The sequence below is a fragment of the Cornus florida genome, unplaced genomic scaffold, assembly GCF_030987335.1.
Source record: "Cornus florida cultivar Cherokee Brave unplaced genomic scaffold, ASM3098733v1 CherokeeBrave_3.0.0_Hap2_Chr03, whole genome shotgun sequence".
Taxonomy (NCBI): Eukaryota; Viridiplantae; Streptophyta; class Magnoliopsida; order Cornales; family Cornaceae; genus Cornus; species Cornus florida.
In genome coordinates, this window is record NW_026775573.1 from 43,923,304 (window position 1) to 43,932,382 (window position 9,079).

Sequence of the window (9,079 nt, forward strand, 5' to 3'; positions counted from 1 at the left end):
CCGCGCTTTGCTTGGGGCTGATAACGTTGTTCAAAAAATGTTTTAGTGAATTTGATAGGAGTGGCAATTCGTGTTGGCGTGTCGTGTATCCAGCTGACAAAAGCCTCTGCACAGTCTGGTCAAACAACCTGGTTCCCCATTTATAACAATTGAATACGAGACTCTGGATATGCATTCCATAGTGAAAGATGTCCATCTATCGTCAAATCCCAGGCGCTGTAGCATCTGTTCAATGAAATGCCATTCAACTCGATCGAAAGCTTTTAGCCGTGTTGAGCTTAAGAGCAAGACGTTCAGTTTTTTCCCTTTTTTCCTGTTTCTGGGATTGAATGGCAGTCAATGGGAATTGATGTTATCATGGATTGATCGACTAGGAACACACGCGCTTTGATTGGGGTTGATAATGTTGTTCAAACAAGATTTGAGTCGATTTGCTAAGATATTTGAGAAGATTTTGCAAGTACATTGCATAGTCCAAATTAAGAAATTTGAGTAGGGCAATTAACCTTAGGAATCAAAGCGATGTTTGTGTGATTTGAACTTTTGAACAGTGTGTAGGAAAGATTTGAAAGCATTAAGCAAGTTACTTAATAGTATCCCAGTTTGATTGAAATGACAGCAAACATCATGGGCAAAATGATAAAATAATTCAAGGGGAGATAAGTGAAATTATAAAATATAAAAGAATCTATGTGACATATTAACAAATTTAAAGGGAAGTAAGTAAAATTTACTCTTTTTTGATTCCATTTTGTAAAATTTATCGTAGGCTCCAAAAAATTGGGTAAGCACTCCACTTTATTTAAAGATTAATGAAATGACGAAAGTAACCTAAATCCCATCCAATAAAATGCCATTTCCTTGATTTTTCCTCTGTTTCATATCTATTAGTTCCCCTGTGAGTCTCTTTTTTTTAAAACCTAAACGGAGCAAAAGAATAAAAGCCAAAACTGCAAATTTTCTACGAATGAGGACTCGGCTCAGGGCGCGTTTCGCAAAAATATCAAGTTTTAAAAAAATGTGTTGTCATTTCTGTCAAAAGCAATTAACTTTTGGGAAAGTACATATGTTGTTGAATTTTGAAAACAAAAATGAGAAAATATGTTCGGTAATTTTTTTTTTTTTTTTTTAAATGGCTCTTTTAATGCCATTAACTATTAGGGTATATTGAAAAATAATAAAATAGTAAAAATAACATTTCTATAATTCTCACGACAATGGTAATTTCCATACTTGCCGATCTGCCAGAGTTGAAACGAACTATTATAGGGTATAAAAGTTCCAAATAATGATATAATGCAACTGAAAACAAAAAACAAAAACTTACCCTCAAAAAACTAAAAATAATAATAATAATAATAATAACAATAAATTGTTATGCCCAGACACCCTGAAACAATGGCATTTCATTGACTAGAAAAGTTGTAAATAAAATCTTGAAGGTGCTATATAAAAGCATTCAATATTTGGAAAGTAATCCACCTACTCAAAGAGAAAAACTAACTACTAAGCAATAGTTCCTTGTAAAACCACACACAACAGAAAGACTCGAACTCCCAAGTACACACAAACTACTACTACTACTACTACTCCATGGAATAACACACTGCAAAAATGACAGAGTCGAAAGAAATAAAATTGTACCATCCAGCCGCCTTTACAATCTTGATCTTAGTTTCGCACCATGTTGATCATGCACTAATAGTCGCCTACAGCTTGTCCTCAAACTCAGACAGTGGCGTCATCTGCTCCTTCAAACCTTTCCTCTTCCGAATCTCTGAAACCAGAGTGGCTGCCTGCGAACCAGACTCCAATGGATCAGACGACATCATGTCCCAGTGATCAAACACGGCCTGCGGGAAAGCCTGCCCTGATGTTGCGGCTCTCAATGTGCTTGAAAATCCGAACGACTCAATAACTGGAAGGTAAGCCTTGATGTTGTACAGAGGGGTACCCGGCCTCTGCATTTCCTCGAACACATGCCCACGTTTCTGATTTAGAACGCTGTAAATTCCACCGAGGGCTTGCTCAGGTGCTTGAATTTCCACCAGATATACGGGCTCCAGAAGACGGGGCTTGGCTGTGATCTGGGAAGCATATATAACCCTCCTAGCAGTTGGAATGACCTGGCCACCACCTCTGTGAATAGCATCCGCATGGAGAACCACATCACAAACTTCAAAGCAGATTCCCCTCATGTTCTCTTCAGCCAACGCACCTTCTTTCGATGCCCACTGGAACCCAGCAACAACAGAATCCCTGATTTCATTCAGGTATTGAACTCCCTTACACATATCAACCACCATATTGGGGCCAGTGGTTTCAGGGCCAAAACACCAGATTTTCTTCGCAAGATCTTTGTCCCAACCAAACTCCTCTGACAAGACTTTTGAGCGGACCTTTGGGTCATCCCTTGGGCCAATACGCCCATCATCAATTGCCTCTGGAAGCCCTTCCTCCAAAGGTCTAGCTTCCATGTACAAACGGTTGTGCTTGTTGGGAGACTTGCTCATCACAGTCCGGCACGACTTCTCAAGAACAGTCTCACGGAAGGAGACAACGGGATCAGATTTTACAATTTCAGCACCACCCATGAAGTCATCCTGCAAGTCCTTCAAGCAGATCTCAAGGTGAAGTTCTCCAGCACCGGCAATGATGTGCTCCCCAGACTCTTCAATGGTACACACCACCATAGGATCAGATTTGGCCAGACGTTTCAGACCCTCAACAAGCTTAGGAAGGTCAGATGCAACCTTGCACTGTACGGCCACACGAACAACAGGTGAGACAGAGAACTTCATTGCTCGGATTGGATGGGCATCGACTTCTTTCTCATTTGTCAGGGTCGCATTCTTGGTGATGTACTGATCCAAACCAACCAAGGCAACCGTATTCCCACAAGGTACATCTTCAACAGTTTCCTGCTTCTTCCCCATCCAAATAACAGTTCTCTGAATACTCTTAACGTACAAATCCTTTTTCTCCCCAGGGACAAAGTTAGGACCCATGATTCTAACTTTCAAACCAGTTGAAACCTTACCAGCAAACACACGACCGAAAGCAAAAAACCTACCCTTGTCGGATGCTGGAATCATCTTGGACACGTAGAGCATAAGAGGTCCCTCAGGATCACAGTTCCTTATCGCATTGGCATACTGATCATCAAGAGGTCCCTCATACAAGTTCTCAACACGATATCTTTGAGCAGTGGAAGGAGATGGGAGGTGAAAGATCATCATTTCCAGTAGGGCACTGCTTGCTGGAAGCCAGGTCTGCATGACACGCTTCATCAATGCCTTCCCCATCAAATCCTTCTCTTCACTCTTCATGGTGACACCAAGTTTTGACAACATAGGCCACAGCTTATCTTTCTGATCATTCATGCATGTGTTAATGATCTGTTTAATGGGTTCATAGCAGAACTGAACGAAACCACGCTTGCATGTAGCAGAACCGGTATTCTTGCTGGTCCATTTCTTAGTAGCAGGGTCAAAAAAGTTCTCACCCCACAGCCGTTCCATCATCTTAGATTCATCAACTCCAAACTTAGAAGCATACATCTTTGCAAAGTTGGTAAGAGTAAACGCCCACCCATGCAACCCTGCAGAGAAAGCAACTGTTCCCTTCTCAGGGTAGACCATAACATCACCAAGGAGAGGATCCTCATATGTAGCCATGATGACATTTGCATTCTCGATAACCCTTTGGAATGTTTGATAAGCCTCCTCTCCATCGACCTGAAGCTCAAGGAAGCACCTGTCCATCTTGTTAACAGTCAAGACTGGTCGGATCCTTTCTCCCAGGGCCTGGCGGAGGACAGTTTCTGTTTGGACGCACACACCCTCAACACAATCGACCACCACGAGAGCACCATCAGTAATGCGGAGAGCAGCTGTGACCTCGGATGAGAAGTCAACATGCCCGGGGGAATCTATAAGATTGATAAGGTACTCATTCCCATTTCGCTCTCCCTTGTAGCTCTTCAAAGACTCATCAGTCATTTGATAGTATAGAGAGATACCGGTAGACTTGATGGTGATACCACGCTCAGCTTCATCCGCGCGGGTATCCGTCATCCGGACATCACCGGCAACTTCTTGAGCAATGATACCAGCGGCCGCCACAAGAGAATCAGTAAGTGTGGACTTCCCTGTCAGGGGTAAGAGTAAAAATATAAGAACACGTAGGAACAATCTCAATGACGGCCTTAATTCAAATGTTGAGTCAAGACCATGATGAACAAGTAAAAAGTTCCAACGACTATAAAACTAAAGTCATTAAAATGTCTAAAAACGACTTCAGCATTTACTATATAGCACTTCCCAAAAAAAAAGTTAATTAAATAACTATAACCGCAGCTTAGGTGGAGATGAATTTCATACCATGATCCACATGAGCAATAACAGACATATTACGAATGTTATGTTTGTAGTCCATAATCCTACGAAGCTCATCTGCTGTGAACTTCACCTGCATGTGATAAAACGGTTTCGCCATCAGATATATTTCCAACTTCCAGCAAGATGAAATTAAAAAAAAAAAAAAAATCAGAAAGAACAGAAAGCAAACAACTTACCATTTTGAGTTGCTTTTAACAAAAGAGTACTTGAATTAGAGATCCTCCAAAAACACCTGTAATTTAACAAGACTAAATACAATCAGGTTTTAATTGATAAAGGAATGTGGCCATAAAAATAAGTACAATTTAACAAAGACCTCTTGTGATTTGACATACAAACAAGAACAATGATACTGAAGTAAAAGAAGAAGTTTATATACTGAAAAATAAAGAGTTCCCTCCCCGTTCATTGAATGTTGCACATCAAATTCAGGAATCAAAATCATAGCTATATGGAAACACTCTGTTCTAAATTTAATATAAGGGCAACAAGATTCAAATAATTTAGGAGAGAACAGAATGAAGTGTTAATCATCCAGAAGTAATAGTGCGATGTAAAACACAAACATTCAAGAAAGGGGAAAAAAAATACAGAATAATACTTTACAAATCATCATAATAAAAAAATCATGATGTAAAAACATTAAGTGCCCAAATTCATATTAGCATGCATATATAAATCATCAAATTCTTGCATTAAAATCAACAAAATAACAGATGCACATTAAATTTCCAAACTATCACAGTAAAAGCCGTAAATTTCCCAAAAATAAGTGCTATTAATCAGAGATTTTATGTAGACCTTAGAATTTGATTATTTGTTTATATAGGATTGGATGGTGGATTGTAAGATCCCACACAAGAAATAAAACTAAATTTCAAGATAGATTTTTTTTTTTTTTTTTTTTTTTTTTAAATGAGAGAATAAGCTTTAAAATAATAATAACATGCACTAATGGACACTTTTACCCTTTGAGGAGGATGTAGCTCAAAACTCAAAAAGTAAGCCCTAACACTAACAGGGTAACAAAAAGAAAGAGAAGGTATAAGATCTCAGACTCGGATTACGCCAGAAATCACAAAAGCAGGTCAAACCACCATCACAAGATTCACACACACATACAAAACACACACATAAAACCTACACATGTACCATTCCTATTTATGAAAAAAAAAAAAAAAAAAAAAAAAAAAAAAAAAAAGATCCAAACTTGCCAGATATTACATGGAATACAAGATCAAGATCATTTACTTGATTCATAGAGAGAGAAACGCTTGTATGGCATAGATATATCTTAACAAATAATCACAATCATTCGATCAACATGATCAGAGCATGGATTAACAAGAGAGAACTATATATTTACAGAGAGAGAAACAAATATATATTCATATATAGAAAGAGATAGGCCTTAAATTAAGGTTAGAGAGAGAGAGAGAGCGGCGCCTTACCGAAGAGCGAGGATCAGGAGGCAACGAGGTTGTTGAGGGAACTCACAGAGATACGCGATTAAGCGAATATTTATAAGTCTCTCTGAAGCCGTAGCATAGCGCTAGGGTACACTGCATCTTCACTTCTCTCCGTTCGATCTGGTGCAGTAATGTCACGTAACTAATATGTGTGTCACACGTGTCTTATATTGGAAAAAAATTAAAGCTATTTTTTATTTTTATTTTTATTTTTAAATATTTTTAGGCAGTTGAGTATATTCTAGGAAGAATTTTAGCTACAATGTTAACAAACACGCCGTGAGACTCAGAGATATGTGAACTAAAAGTGAAAGAGAAGGGGAGAGAGTGTGAGAAAGGATGTCACCGACGCAGCGATAACATGACATCTTTTTTGGAACAAAGGGAGTATAAATAATATGTTGAATTGAGTTAGATTTATGTGTGACTATTAGTTTTTCACTATTATGTGAATACTTTTTTTATGGTGATGGTAGTGAGTGTGGTAATTAATATTAAACTTTGTCAATTTTTTTCAAAGATATGCTAAATAATTTATACCTAAGTTAGCAGGGGCGGAGCTAGGATTCCAAAGTGGGCAGGGCTAAAGATAAAAAAAATTGAAGAGCACAATAATTCTTATAACAAAAATATGTTATATTTATTTAAAAAAAAAAAAAAAAAAAACCGGTGATGTTCTCATATATCAAATCAACTACATCATATGCAGCATTCTCTTAAGTAAGATGAACCCAAGTTACTGAAGATGAACCCTCCGATCTTTAAAAGAGTCAAATTCATTAACTACCGAATCTATATCAATATCTTCAGCAAGTTCTCTTTCAATGTTGAGAATCATGCAATCTGCAAGAAATTCATCAGCCATCTCGTTGCGAAGTTTAGTTTTGACACGCCTCATTGCCGAAAAAGCTCGTTCTGTTGTTGTTGTAGAAACAGGAAGAGTCAATATGAGACCAATCAATTTATCAATCAGATAATAAGTTTCTCTCTTTCTTGTTTTAGCTAGCATTTTGCATAAATTAGAAATGGTGAACAAATTCTGAAAACTCGGATGATAGAGTATATCAATCTTATAATGCTCCAACTGGCTTTTCAAAGCATGCATCTCATCTTGAAAATCCTTAGGATAAAATTTCCCTACAAGATCGCAAATATCATCAACTTTAATTGTTTTATAAGCATCTTTAGGATCCAAAGCTGTGCCAAGAATAAGGAGTTCTACTGTACTTTCAGAGAATCTCTGATTTAACTCCATCAGTTGAAAATCTACAGCAGCATTGAAAATATCAACTTGATAGTGATGATTAAATGTTATACTATAATTTTGTTGACAAGAACAACTTGTACCTACCATATAACAAAGCACTCATATCAAGTACTACAATGTTATGTTCTTTACAAAATGATTCCACATTTTGAAAGAAAGTATGCCACCCATTTTCTCTCAAATTTTGAAGGAGTGCATTTGTACTTGAAACTAGGTTCATAGCATTTATAATGTCTTGAGTTTTTCGTTGCAATGCTTGACAAAGTATATCAGTAATTTCCATCATCTCAGGCAACAAATGCAAGATAAAAACCAATTCAAATGAAAGCATTGGAAGATAAACACCTTTTGCATCCCCACCTATAGAATTAGTTGGTCCATTCTTTGAAAGATTTTCAATAATTACACGAGATGGACCAAATAAGTCTATCAAGCTATTAATAGAACCAAAATGAGAGCTCCATCGAGTGGCACTTGCTCGTTGCAAAGTCTTAATCTGATTAGCTCCTTTACCATTCTCAAGTTCACCAGTAGCCAACTTATTAGCAAATAAAATCACTTGAGTTGATTGTAACTCGCTATGACGCTTAGGAGAAGCACTGACAAGATTACAATAAAATTCAACTTTGAAAAGAATAGCCATATATTTTACACATCTTTGGATGCAGCAACTAATGCTAGTTGTAGTTGGTGAGCAAAGCAGTGTACATAATATGCATATGGACATTCTTTAAGAAACAACGCTTGTAATCCATTCCACGCCCCACGCATATTACTCGCTCTATCATACCATTGGCCTCGCATATCATCAATTTGGAGATCATAAAGAGTAAGGACATCTGATATTTCTTTTTTAAGAGTTAAGGTAGTGGTGTCTTTAACGCCTACAACTCCAAAAAATCGTTCTTTAAGCAAACCATTTTTATCAACAAATCTCAATACAATGGCCATTTGCTCTGTATTAGACAAATCTTGTGCTTCATCAACCAAATATCAAATTTTGCATCCCCAACTTCTTCACGAATCTTACGTCTCACCCTATTGCCAAGAATATGTAAAACCTTTTTTTGAACCATTGGCGAGAGGTACTTTGCATTTTTTGGTGCATTCTCTAAGACAACTTCAGCAACTTTGTCATTTAACTTTGCTGAATGCTTTATGAGTTCAATAAAATTGCCAAGATTTAAAGATTCAATGGATTCATCGTGACCTCTAAATGCACATGTTTAGAATGCAAGCCACCGAACACTTTCAATTGTTGTTTTAAGGCGTAATCGATTCTTTTCCACCATATCTCTAGATGATACATTCAACACTCTGTCAATATGTTGCAAAGGATTCATTAAAGCATCTGAAGCTCTTACAACACACAAGTGAAATGAATTAGGACCTCCCACATGTTGCAAAAGAGCATACCTAGGTCCATCGTTAACCCTTTTTTATAACTATTAAACCCCTCGATAGTAAAAGCAGGACGAGATGGTGGATTAGTTTGAAAGAGAAAACATGGCAAACAATATGCTTTATTTTTCTCAGGAGAATACACAATCCAAGTGAATTTTTTATACCAACTAGTTTGAAATCGACGAGATTGATTTCTATCTTAAGTGGAAGGAAACACATGGAGATTTGGTTGATAAGGTCCCCTTAAGATATAATTTCATCGAAGCTCATCACGTTCATTAACGAGATGTTTCTATATTTGAAGACGCAAGCCAGGATCTCGTATAAAAGACATATCATCAACCTCTGTTTGCTCAACTCTTGGAATTTTTTAAGGAGGCTCTTGTTGCTGCTCGTTAGAGCTTGTAGTCTTAGGACAGGTACTCGTACTTGTAGAAGCTGCCCAATTTCTAATTTATCATCTTTCCGTTTATAAAACGAAAACAAATTTTTCATCTTGAGGGTGAAAAATTCCTATCTTGTAGTGCTTCAACAAACAA

At 37.3% G+C, this 9,079-nt stretch overlaps 2 protein-coding genes across 3 annotated transcripts; both read right to left on the bottom strand.

Annotated features, from left to right (window-relative positions):
• Positions 1–1,323: 1,323 nt before the first annotated feature.
• LOC132300384 (elongation factor 2) lies at positions 1,324–5,992 on the bottom strand. Of its 2 annotated transcripts, XM_059797419.1 has the most exons (4): positions 5,852–5,992; positions 4,577–4,632; positions 4,383–4,470; positions 1,324–4,150 (listed from the first exon to the last, which is right to left on the bottom strand). In XM_059797419.1, the coding sequence occupies exons 2-4, from the start codon at positions 4,577–4,579 to the stop codon at positions 1,710–1,712; spliced, it is 2,532 nt and encodes an 843-aa protein (XP_059653402.1). In that variant the 5' UTR covers positions 4,580–4,632; positions 5,852–5,992; the 3' UTR covers positions 1,324–1,709. The 2 variants fall into 2 exon arrangements, with proteins under 2 accessions (XP_059653402.1, XP_059653401.1); XM_059797418.1 differs by lacking the exons at positions 4,577–4,632; positions 5,852–5,992 and having other exon boundaries at positions 4,383–4,476.
• A 613-nt stretch (positions 5,993–6,605) lies between these two features.
• LOC132301530 (uncharacterized) lies at positions 6,606–8,087 on the bottom strand. The gene is made up of 3 exons (XM_059798772.1): positions 7,789–8,087; positions 7,221–7,735; positions 6,606–7,135 (listed from the first exon to the last, which is right to left on the bottom strand). The coding sequence occupies exons 1-3, from the start codon at positions 8,085–8,087 to the stop codon at positions 6,606–6,608; spliced, it is 1,344 nt and encodes a 447-aa protein (XP_059654755.1).
• Positions 8,088–9,079: the final 992 nt, after the last annotated feature.